Source organism: Phalangium opilio, unplaced genomic scaffold (genome assembly GCF_054372755.1).
Source record: "Phalangium opilio isolate 3A_F unplaced genomic scaffold, DU_Popi_V2 ptg000070l_1, whole genome shotgun sequence".
Taxonomy (NCBI): domain Eukaryota; kingdom Metazoa; phylum Arthropoda; class Arachnida; order Opiliones; family Phalangiidae; genus Phalangium; species Phalangium opilio.
The window spans coordinates 16,283,057-16,295,153 of NW_028324182.1; the positions used below are offsets into that span (position 1 = coordinate 16,283,057).

Consider the following 12,097-nt stretch of genomic DNA (forward strand, 5'->3'; position numbering starts at 1 on the left):
ACCCCGATAATATAATTAAAACATACGCTTAAGACTAACAAAACTACAACTAAAAATAAAAATAAAGCTTAGTAAGCCAGATAGATATTGTAAGGGAAAATTAGAATTAAATCTGTCAGAACTGAAAATAAATTCGACAACAAAACTTTGTCACTTCAATACACCTTTGCTATCCAATTATATAAATTATATAAAGGCATTTTTTTAGGAGAACACTCCCAAATTGTCTCGCTAAACTCGCTATAAATGAAACCCACAAAAGGGGTACCTCATATTATCCCCAACTCCCTTTCAAAGTTTAGAAAACACCAGTTAAATTGGAACAAATTAATAAATAACAACACACCATATACTTAAGTTTCTAGGCGAACAACAGTCTATAAATTTTAAAACCAAATTTAACTAAAAAAAATATCAACTACTCTGAATCACAGTCTATTTACAAAAACAAGAAGAAAAACATTTTGTGCCATAATAGCGTAAATATTACGAAAACAACGGTACCGGTACTTGTAATACGGTTGGAACGAGGGGGTAATCACTCTTATATTAAACGCAAACCGATTACGCTGCGACTGGCCCCTCGAATGCCAAAGCGAGGGGTTGCAAACTTTACTACAAATTATAAAGATAATTACATCTTAGGCGTTTGAAATAATTTACGGAAAATTCTTTTAATTATTAGAATATTATAAATGGGGTTTCTAATTTAAAAACCTTGAAGTGTTTCTCCCCTCGGAAAGGAGTCATTAGAAAATTGGTCATGCTCGTTTATAATTTATTTTTTTAAAGCGAAAAATGACGATTACGCAATTTAAGACTGGTTTTCAACGACTCCGTTATAATCTTAGTTAATTGGTATGAAAGGGGTGGTTTTTAATATAAGAACTGCTACGTAACGTGGCTTAGTAATATAAAATACTGAGAAACCAAGTACTAGAGTACTCAAATAATAAAACAAGAGAAAAGTATATATATTCACCTTAACAGCATACGTTTCTGGGTGGAATGAATTACTGAGAGAACGCCGTCTACCGCTCGATGTCACTTCCTCCTCGGACAACTGGCGACTGAAGATTTGCAAATAAAAATAAATAATATGGTAATTAGTTAGTTATGTTTAGTTTTAGAAGGTTAGTATACAAGTAAAACAAGGGCATAATTAATTTAATTACGTTTTAAGTTAATTTCCAAGTGCTAAGTAATTTTCCCTGACCAATTTTTGTACTTTTACTGAGTAGAAAAATTAGTACGCGATTTAAAAAAAATTGAGTCCCTGGTTTTTCCAGGTATTCTAGGTACTGTATCAATTTTTCTAATTAATTTTAAGTTTTTAATGACTTATATTAAATATATTTTTCGATATTATATTAATGTAGGTCCTTTCTGGTCTTGATAAGAGATAAATATGAAAAATGTTCTTTTTAAATAAAATTAAAAAAGATTTATTGATATTAAAAAATTTGGGATTGGGTGTATTATTTTGACCTATAATAAATTAAGGTTATTATTATTTAAGAAAAATATTTTAAACTAACAATAGGGATCTATTTTGAACCGTAAAGGTATAAAATTGGTTAAGAAAACCGTAGCCGGCAGAATTTCCGGTAATTTAAAAATTAAATCAAAAAAAGGCGACAAGAAATTCATTGACGCGTATACACCACCTTTGAAACACAAAAAGGGTCTTTAGGGAAAATAATTTATAATAAAAATCGAAGTGAAAAATACTACTAATCACTTTTAATTTCATTTAACTCATTGTTCTCTCTGTAATCTATAACGGAAGCGATTCATTGGCAATTTCCGCCTAACACACATTGCGTTTTCATAGACTTAAAACACGTACGTAGAGGGCAGACGTAACACATTCCCAGGAAACCTAACGACCAAGGTGAATGATTTTTTTGTCAGAGGTAAAGGCGCCATCTTTTATACATAACGCGCAACTAAAACAATTTTTTTTTTTGGCGGGAAAACTTCAGAGTAAGTAATAAAAGTATATTTACCCTAATTCCACCAGGGGAACGCTAGAAAGTCGTGATCTTCGATGAAAGCTGACTGGTAATGGTAACGAAATGACTCGCGATGAAGGCAATAAACATGGACCAGATTGCACATCCAGCATTTTGTTTACATCTAAAAATATAATAAAAAGAATTAATAGGTTAGAACTTGACATAAAAAGATCTTACGTAATCTAATGAAATAAAATAAATTTGCATGAATTAAATGCCTTCAAACAAATATAACCCAACATTACGACTACAAAAAAGGCTTAAGGCAAGCAAGATGGCGGGCGTCTAAACTCCATCTCACCTCTATCCTCGAAGGTTAGAAAAAGGAAAAAAATGTCGGTTATTTCGAAAGGAAATGGGCTTCATCGATAAATAGAGCAAAACCCGCGCTTGCAACACAATCATTCAGGCGTAAGGTCTACTTCAAATTCCGAAAGAGATTGGCAAGGTTAAGCCTTAACCATTAAAAGAAATCCCCCTTGTCGGATGAATAAATCTATTTTCAAATGTTTCCTGATCTCAATTCACCAGGACCACGGCGATTTCCCCAAAATAAAATCATTCAATGTTAAAGGGAAGGTGAACCTCGGCTAGAAAACCCTTCAAAATTTGGCAGGCGTTTAAACTCGAAGGTTAAACCGAGAAAAACCAATTAATATCCGTTAAACTGTATTAATAATTAATTTAAAAATACTTACAAAACATAACCTTAATTATTAAAATTGGTAATTCGAACGCGAAAAATTATAAAAATAACTCAAGATTAAAATTAAAATAACTCCAATACGTCTGGTAGATAAGCGCGAAATAAAATGTTCTTTAATTACGAAAATTTCATTTTTAAATTAGGTATGGTAATTATGAACAAATGAATGAACCGATGGTAGCCCTACAAAAACATAACCACCGAAAAGTTCTGTCGCGTTGCCACCAAAAAAAAGTTCAAAGGGTAAGGATATTTTATCGACCGACTCTGAAGGAGACGTAGGACACTTTGAGTCTTTGAGTCTTTGACCCAAAATCACCAGTAAAAAACAAATCTATAAAAATCGCAAAATAAATTTTTTTTAACACATTCCGTTTTCCAGTTGCATTTTTGAAAACAATGTGAAAATAAAACTCTCCTTAGACGAGTTCGCATTACATTACACAGCTAGGGCTCCTTCAATATTACATCTCCACCACGGTGGCAGATTGCTAGCAACCAAACTGCAATAAACTTTCCAACCCCTCAACAATCTGACAACCCAAAAAAAATCACGGATGATGGTTCAATAAACCAAAAATCTGCCTCATTTTCTACGCCACCAAAAAATCAGTTATAAAAAATAAAATAAAAATATTCATAAAAAAAAAGTAAAAAGTTTTGTCGACCCCCGCGTTTATTTATTAATGAGGCAATTTTTAGATAGGGTGGTCCAGAACGATCAATATTTACACACATTTCAACGTTACTTTGCAGCGTGTTCAAAGGTAGGTACCAACAACCACCTAAGCTTATCTCATAAAGGGGGGGGGAGTCTACAGTTGGATGGTTTTGATACACGTTTTTTACGGAGCGAGAGAGAAAGAGAGATATAAAATGCCCCCGAGAAGATATCTTTCCCTCAAAGGCAGCCAGGCGTAACAACAGCGCGCCGAGACGTGGCGGCTCCTAGTGACTGATTTTGGAATTAGTTAAAGGGGTAGAATAACTTTAACCAATGGAGAGAAGGGAATGGAAGGGGGTAATTAGCTTTAACCCTTTACGGAAAAGGAGATGACGAACAAGAATTATCGCGGGAAATGAGAATCATACCATAATTACTCAGTTTTGAGGCCTAGCTTCAAAAAGTTTATTTTTTTTTTCGTAGAAATGTTAAAAAGTTACATTTATCTTAATAATACCAAAATTCTAAGGAAGATTCGTTGGTTTTTTTCGCAGAAATATATATTTTTGAATTTAAAGTTAATATCTTTAATAAAAATAACTTCTTGTCTGTCCCTGAACTTTACTAAAAATGTCCTGAATTTTTAATTGACGACAATTTATTTCCTTGACATTTTCTGGTTCTCCATCCATTTTTGTACGAACCCTGGGTCCCTTTTTGATGTCCAACAAAGACATATCGACACAATCTAAGATGCAAAGTGGAGAGGAATTTTGGTATTGCCACTGAGAGCACTTAAAAATCCTTTAAAAATCAATGGAAAAGAGGACTTTTAGGAAGTCGTTTGGTCGCTCTAGGCAATGGAGAAACCTTCGGCGTATCACAAGGAAGGCGAACCTCCTCGAAGTTAAAGGCAGGATGGGATATGTATGTATGTAGGTTCGTTCGTTCGGGAACGCCATTATGGCATGAAACCAAGCAATATTGATTTTAGGAACTGACGGAAGGAGTCGGAAGGGAGGAAGTAGATGGAAGGAAGAAAGGAAGGAAGGAAGAAGAAGAAGAGAAAGAGGGAGGACACCACCAGCTCGCGTAAAGCAGTCAGTCGAGAGTGAGTCATCCTTAACGTATAGACTTAGCTAATGTTAAGCCTAGGAATTACTCGGGTCTACACCCTCCTTAGGTTATTGTAGCGAAAAAATTTGTAGGAAATCTTATTAACACCGACAAAGATGAGTATGAAGTACTAAACGAAGCTATATTTCCGAGAAATATACCATAGACGTAAAATAAGATCTGGTTTCAAACAACAAGGACCCCCAAATTTGGTGGTAGACTTGTCCTATCTAACTTTTTTGCATTCGCATACCACAATTTAAGGATTTGGAAGTACTCATTTAAAGTCTCTATTTACCCCTGTAAATCCCTTACGCATAATCCCCGCATAACACCGACGTCTTACAGGGAAGTACCATAGACTGGTAGACACACCCTGTACACCGATCTGCAGGGGATCAATGAAAATTACTCGATACTCCCTTATCCAACTTCAAACTAACTTTAGTAACAAAAAAATGTCAATTGACAAGCGGGGGTGGTAGTTATGTCCGGGGCCCGAACTGGACATATAACCGAACATTCCATTATAGATAACCGATAAAATTTTCGGTATAATATCGGAGAAGATGATTAAAGTGGGGTCGGACCCCCAAACCCCACGAGACCAACTACTTTGTCAAATTAACCTAAAAGTGGTTGGTTGAATGGGAACCGGATAACTAACTAGTCGTCGTTAAGGGGATCTTTAATAAGGATTAAGGGTCTCTCTCTTTCCTCGCTTTCAATTTACAGTGACGCTAGAGAATGCAAAGCGCTTTGTGATATCCCCAAGCTGCTATCCTATAAAGCCGTCTCCTCCGCGAAGCAAACTGGGTCCTTGCATGCGTGCATGCCTTTAGCCGGGAGTCTGAACTAATTTAGGGTGCCATTCCTTGTCACGCCGCTTCATATATCCACGATTATGGAAAGAATCTACTTATAAAGAAGAAGAACTCGAGGGGGTGTTTAAGCATCCTTAAAGACGTTGTATATCTTTATAAATTCTATCTGCCTCGTTAGTCGGTTATAACGGTAACGCTATAATTACCTGATTATCATATTTCTTGGCCGACTTTTAAATTATCTTAAGTTATTAAGGCATTGGTAGGGGTCAAAAGGTCAAGTTAGCCTTTAATTCTTCTAAAATTTGTCAAAAGCAAAAGTAATATTCCCAAAATTTACTTCCTTGACTTTCCCGAGGTTTTTTCCTAATTTTCCGTATTTTTCCCCATAACGTTTCAGACCAAACCAATAAAATCAAATTGCTACCATGGCTTTATTACGATCCCCCCCCTTCAATTTATCCCAAAAATGACGTCACAATAATAAATTATCGGACTGATAAAGAAAGAAAAAATATTTATGGTATTTTAAAGCTAACGGAGCGTTTAATCCTCTATTAAAATATGGATATGGTTTTGGATTGGCTTATCGTGGGTAGATTAGGAAGACTTAAGGCGATAAAGAGGCCATGGATTAACGGATCCATGGAGACAAGTAATAATTAAATCCCCTCCTCTTAAAACAATAGACATATACACGAGAAGGGAAGATACATAATTAGAAATTTTCGGTCCGAGATGATTAAAGGGTATAGGAGACGAGAATATATATTGTTAATTAGAGACTACTTGGCCTAAAACCATTAAGTATACAAGGATCCATGCACCGTACTTGTATTAGACCTACAATAGACAGAGTAGCAATATATAGAAGGCACGATTACAGACCGTAATAGATGGACGCTGGTTGTTATTAAAGGAAAGCGTGAGTCTGCGTGACCAATTGATTCAATATAAGACATTGTTTGTCATATTTCATGTTTATCCGCTATCATAGAAGAAAGAAACCGCTGCTAGATTTTGGCAGCTGAGGGGAGCCAGGGAGAGAAAGGGAGATGCCGCCTAATGCTAACAGAACTCGTATCTAGCGGGAAGGGGTCGAAAACGGGGGTATGAAATACTATGTTCTCTCTCTCTCTCCCTGGGTCATTCGGTGGATCATTGAGCATGCACGAAGTGACATCACGAATAGTTGCTACATGAGATAAAAAATTTGGATTTTGCGCAGTAGAGCTCGCGGTGGCCCGGGCGATACTACCCCCGTTGGCTGGGAAATTTACTTCCCCCACCCAAAAGAGAGACACCTCGCGCTATTCACGCGGCATCTCCCTTTCTCTCCCTGGGGGAGCTAATATAAAAAATACATATTGCAGTAATGGTCAAACGTAGCCTATTTTCCTTTATCAAACATTCCCTAGGCCTATATTTCGAAAAGACTAAAGCAGAAAGCATAAATATATTACGGGAAACAATTGATAATACTGACTGGTACACATTCTGGAAACAGCGACATATTGCGTTTGATATAAACGTCTGTCGAAAATATAAACTACCTGTAGGTTGTAAAGGTGTGTCGAAAATAGTAAATTTACATTATAAATTACAAAATTTCGTTCAGTTGCCAAACCTAATGAATACAATATCGAATAAAGGTCAAATAAAACAAAATAAAAAATTCTAGGGGAAAACTACGCGTAATTTAAATAAATTGGAAGTCAAGGTAAATTATATACTTCAGAAGAACAAATTTGGTAGAAAAAATGGAACCGATCATTAGGAGATCATTAAAATGGATTAGTCAGAGAAAAAAAATTATTCTGACTTCATAGTACCACGTGACGTAGGAAAGAGGTGACAACGATATTGACATTGCGCGAAATATTAAAAAATTAACCTCTTGTCAATTTCTAGGCCTATATAACGACAGTTTTCATGCAGTTTAAAACGCCTACATGTCAGCGCATATTTTTCAGTCTGAAATTACACTACGTAAAAGGCAATTCATCTTAGTATTTGTTCTTAAACTACGCTATATTTTCAAGTTTAAAACAAACATCTTGGCCCTAGCTCGCTTTCATTAAATATCAGAATCCCGTCGAAAAAGTAGAGCCTCTCTTTAATATAAGCAATTGGGATCAAGAAACCCTTTGGAGGGTATATGTTATTATAAGTGAAGCGATAAAAAACAAATGAAGGTTAAGCCTAGGGCTTTTTAAAACAAGAGGAAGTCACCAAAAGAGGCGACTTAATTAACAAATATTTGAACGTCGCGAAAGACGATGGATGATATATACCGTTAAGTTCAATCCCCGAGGTAAGAGGTGTCGTTCAAGTTCAATGATATAATAAAAATAAAAGTATGCCAATGTTATAATCACTTTTATGGTTTCTTTAAACTTTACGCTAATAAAATTCCCGGGCCAATGTTTATTTTTGTTCCTTTTTCTTTCTCAAACAATATTAACCTTAATCGAATTAAATCGAATGTTTGATTTTATAATAAAAAGAAAAAAAGGCTTAGATTTTTATTTTTACCTTTTGGACTCGTTCGCACTAGTAAAACACGTGCACGATAAAGTTAAAGTGTAATAGCCAAGATTAAGCTCGGTTGATAATGCGAACTTAAAACGGAAGATAAATTTTATTCGCCCAGCTTTTCCATGGGGAATTTAAGCAAAATAAAACAGAAATCTTGAACAAACTTTAGTTTTCACAAAGTTATTTTCCTAAGTTAAATAGTAAACAACGTTTTCCCCAAAGTTAGTTTCAAAACAAACCAGGCCAAACAAAGAATAGAATATATTAAAAAAAAATCAATAGAGATTGTAATTTAAAACCACGGACTTTATATTTAAATAATTTTAAAAAGGGGACTAGAGCGTAGATGGGATTTTCGTGCACGACTTCCACCTAAACAACAGTGAAATCAGAATGACATTGATATACTAGAATCTCTATCTCCGGGCCTTGGCTCGTGGTGTAGTTTTTATATCGACAAAAGCAATTCCTTTTCCTATCCCCTATGTAGGATAAGGTCCGTGATAAAACTATTAGCTCTACCCTAAACAGACTAAGGAGATAAGGAGATAAGATTGGACGTGAATACATTAAGAAGATAAAAGTAAAGGTATATTCGGAACCAAACAAGCTTCTAGGGGTGAAATGAAGGAAGTAAAACCCGGAACAATCGGAACCAAACTATACAAAGGCAAATGGCCCGGGGAAGGCCACGAATGTTTGAACAGCACTCGTCAAAGCCACTTCAGAGAGATGGGTCGACCACCCGCGCCCTTCATGCGCACCAGTTACGCGTTGCCCCCGCATGCACAAGACGTCTTTGGACTTAAGACTCTCGGCAAGAACTAATGTTGGGTAGAGAAGACTTACTAAATTCTTACGAGGTATCGGAAAAGAATTGATTTCCAGAGCCCTACATCTCACCGACTGACTTTCTAGAGGTATATTAAACAAAAATGATCAAGTGCTCCGTAGCCTCCGTTAGAAACTTGGTACGACCAGAGGTTAACCTCGTTGGTGACCCCCGAAAAGCCGCAAGAGTGCAGAGAGTAAGTAGTAGAATTAGGCCTAGTACTTGACTAACTTTACATGATTTAAGTCAATTGTCAACTGCAGATAAAGAAACTGAGAAAGGTGGGGATGAATAATTACCTACATCCCTCAATCAACAGTGAAAACAACCTAAATGATAATTAAAATATTGCATTCCATCAACGAACAGACCAGAAATAAACCTTTACATCCATCCTTTCAGATTCAGAACTCCGAATTTATCTATTTTCGATTTAGGACCCGGAACCAATGAAGCTCAAAGGAAGTCCAAGAAGAAGAAGAAGAAGAAGTCCAAAAAGAGATAAGGATATGGTTAGTGACGGACCATTTCTATCGAAAGATGGCAATATCTTTACGCCCCAGCTTTGGCAATGTTTTGGAGCTATTAAAGACGGACAAGTCATATACACACGGGGTGTAACAATTCCCTCGGCTTCTTCTCCTTAAGATAGACTCGAGCAAAAGAGTAAGAGAAAGATAAATCCATTGTTATACCCGGAATAAAAAGAGGAAGAAATCTAATTCCGTGTCTTTTGTATTTAGTGTCTTCCCTGGCACGGGATTTCTCGAGTAGACTTGTAAGAAAGAGCGCTAGGCCTTGCTATAACTCCAAATAAAAATAAGGGTCGGCTTGCGGCAGCTTAATGTCTAAGGGAATCTCATAGAAAAAGGCACTGATCTATTTCTATTTCTGTCTCTGCAGTATCTTATCTTACCCTCCTACCAATTCGAAGGGTTTTAAAACAAAATAAGACTTGAAAACTACATGCAGTCAGTGTCCTAAGCCGTATACTAAACAGGGTGTTTCTGATAAATATGCCTTAAATTAAAGGGGTATAGTTTTCTTTGGGAAATCAATTTTGAGTCGAAAATGTAATTTCTATCTCCATTTTGCCACAATGTTATCAAGTTAAGATTGGAGTTGGAGTATTTTACGGATGATCCCGTTAAATTTAATTAAGAAACTGATTTAGACAATAATTTATAATTTAACAAAGGGGTCATCCCTAAAACACTCTTGAATTATAACTCAAAAACGGTGTACCTTTTGAGGGAAAATCGGCCTAAGAAGTTACATTTCTCCTTAATTTATGGTAGACTTATCAGAAACACCCTGTAGATTTTCTTATCTTGGAACTTCTGTATTAAAAACTAAAAAATGTCTCGTATAGGATCTGATACATATTAATAAATCGAACTTCTAATTATCAAATTTGTTCTTATACATGTTCCTAGATAATAAATTTGTCATACAATGATAAATATATATCATTTTAATTCAATGACCCGTGTTTGATATTACTAAATTCCGGCAAAACTTAGGCATTCCATCATTATACAGTTATCTTATCGCCCTTCGCGGTTCTACTTTAGAGAATATCCCCATCCAGTAAAGGAGTTAAGTTAAATTCCTGTCGAGAGGCCCAGCTGACTTATCTTTGCGCCTTATTCCATACAAAGGGAGGCTTTAAATTAAATTTCAGTCCATGGGAATTTTTGATAACAAGAATGCATTGCGTTATTCGATTGGTCGGAGGTGCAAATTTAAAATTACCAATCAATGAATTCTAATTCTAAAACTAATTTCAATTTTAAAACAATACATCATGGGTATTTTCTGCATATTTTTTATAATTAGTAGAATAATCGTAACAAAAAATCACAACACTTCACCCTCCCTTTAAAATAATATAAAAAATTCCCGTTGAATTTCTTCAAATGAAAATTGTAATTATCTAACTACAAAAATTCTATATAAGAAAAAACCCTAAGGCGACGGACGAACAAGGTATGTCCCTGTTCAAAGTCACTTAAATCTTGAAGCAACTACCCCAAAAGGTTTCCCCCGCTTTTGACTGTACTTCCAGGTGCATAGTGATAACATAGAACGTATAACAAAGTTTAAACCAAGTTTATTAGGGCTTGCCCGGTTAAAATTGATCTCGAATCTAGATTAAACCATAAACCATCCTTTCCCCCCGATGGCTCTTTACGCCATTCTTAAATCTGATAACAGAATATATTAAATCCCAAAAGGAGAATGCAACAAACTGCACGCGAGCAACATCCATTTATTAATACTTAATACAGTTTTCAAAGGTATTCTCAACATGGGATGGACTGTTTACACCAAGATTATCGGTACCTGGCATCAAAACAGCGCGGTGGCGCTCGTGATTTTGATTTTTAAATTTTAACCCCCAAAATGTATCCTGCTAAATAAACTATTAAGGTCCCCTGTAAAGTCAAAAAAAGTTATTACCGGGATATCGTTAACCGGTTTTGAATTTCATAGCGAAAACTGGTTAAATTTTAATTATTAGTCAAAAGGAGCTTTCTCTTTTATCGAAATTCGTGGTTTAGTAATTAAACTTAAGTTGCAAACTCGAGATAAGACAAATTTCTTTGAAAAACAGCGACTTGACGCGCGTACCACCTTCTATTGAATTTTAGAATGCAGAATAGTCGCTTAGCACCTTAATAGGATCATGTATCTCCAATACGGCGGTAATACTGCTAGTAGTAATTTTAGGGCTACCAAAAAATTTCAGATGCAAATTCCCTAACTTCTCCAGGGTTTCCCTATTTTCTGCTAAATTCCCTAACTATTTCCTGCTATATTCCCCTAACTATTTCCTGCTATTTTCCATGACTATTTCATGCCAAAGTTGTCAATAAAAACCGCATATTTTTAGGAACATTATTTAAATTATAAATGACTTTCCCAAAATTCTGAAAATCCTCTGACTTGTCGGCCCTCATTTTTAAAACTAACTTCTCTCCCTGTCCTGGGCAAGGGTCCACAACGAACCAAGGAGATAACACACTGCCCAGCTTGCCTTGTACTTATCGACGCGTTTGAAACAAATTGGTCGAATAAATTAGCAAGCAGAGGGACCCCGCTCCAGCATAGGAGAGCGGAGGTATTTTTAACCCTTATAGAATGGCATGCAATACAGGAAAGAGAGGAGAAACTCCTAATCTTAATTAAAACAGAGCCCCGGTCTCTGTTAATACCTCGATTAATTCTTCGTCGCGTGTGCTTTAGTTTGTCCCTTTCCCCCCCCCACCAGTATTATAATTATTAGAGGGTTTGAAAAGATAACCGTTGTAGGCCTAGGCCTAGTACTTCCGAATTTAGAAGACCAAAACCGGGAAAATTTATATTCGTTTAATTAAAACTCTTTTAATAGAGTTT

At 35.8% G+C, this 12,097-nt stretch overlaps 2 protein-coding genes across 8 annotated transcripts in view; one reads left to right on the forward strand and one right to left on the reverse strand.

Moving 5' to 3' along the window:
• The window catches only part of CdGAPr (GTPase-activating protein CdGAPr), a 78,931-nt gene that overhangs the window by 50,010 nt on the left and 16,824 nt on the right, over positions 1-12,097 (reverse strand). For all 4 annotated transcript variants that reach the window (XM_089843602.1, XM_089843601.1, XM_089843599.1 and 1 more), the window contains 2 exons: positions 2,010-2,139; positions 983-1,070 (listed from right to left, as the gene is read on the reverse strand). In XM_089843602.1, coding sequence (XP_089699728.1) covers positions 983-1,070; positions 2,010-2,128 — 207 coding nt within the window. In that variant the 5' untranslated portion in view covers positions 2,129-2,139. The remainder of the gene's footprint in view (positions 1-982; positions 1,071-2,009; positions 2,140-12,097) is intronic.
• On the forward strand, positions 4,130-10,111 carry LOC149662010 (uncharacterized). Of its 4 annotated transcripts, XM_089843610.1 has the most exons (6): positions 4,130-4,315; positions 4,383-4,499; positions 8,398-8,894; positions 8,962-8,979; positions 9,136-9,364; positions 9,442-10,111. In XM_089843610.1, the coding sequence occupies exons 3-5, from the start codon at positions 8,802-8,804 to the stop codon at positions 9,343-9,345; spliced, it is 321 nt and encodes a 106-aa protein (XP_089699736.1). In that variant the 5' UTR covers positions 4,130-4,315; positions 4,383-4,499; positions 8,398-8,801; the 3' UTR covers positions 9,346-9,364; positions 9,442-10,111. The 4 variants fall into 4 exon arrangements, 3 of the variants coding, with proteins under 3 accessions (XP_089699736.1, XP_089699737.1, XP_089699738.1); XM_089843611.1 differs by lacking the exons at positions 4,130-4,315; positions 4,383-4,499 and having other exon boundaries at positions 7,432-8,729; positions 8,785-8,894; XR_016369034.1 differs by lacking the exons at positions 8,398-8,894; positions 8,962-8,979 and having other exon boundaries at positions 4,281-4,327.

Excerpts from the sequence above, each read along its gene's own strand:
- LOC149662010 (XM_089843610.1), top strand. The coding sequence starts at position 8,802 with ATGATCAAGTGCTCCGTAGCCTCCGTTAGAAACTTGGTACGACCAGAG.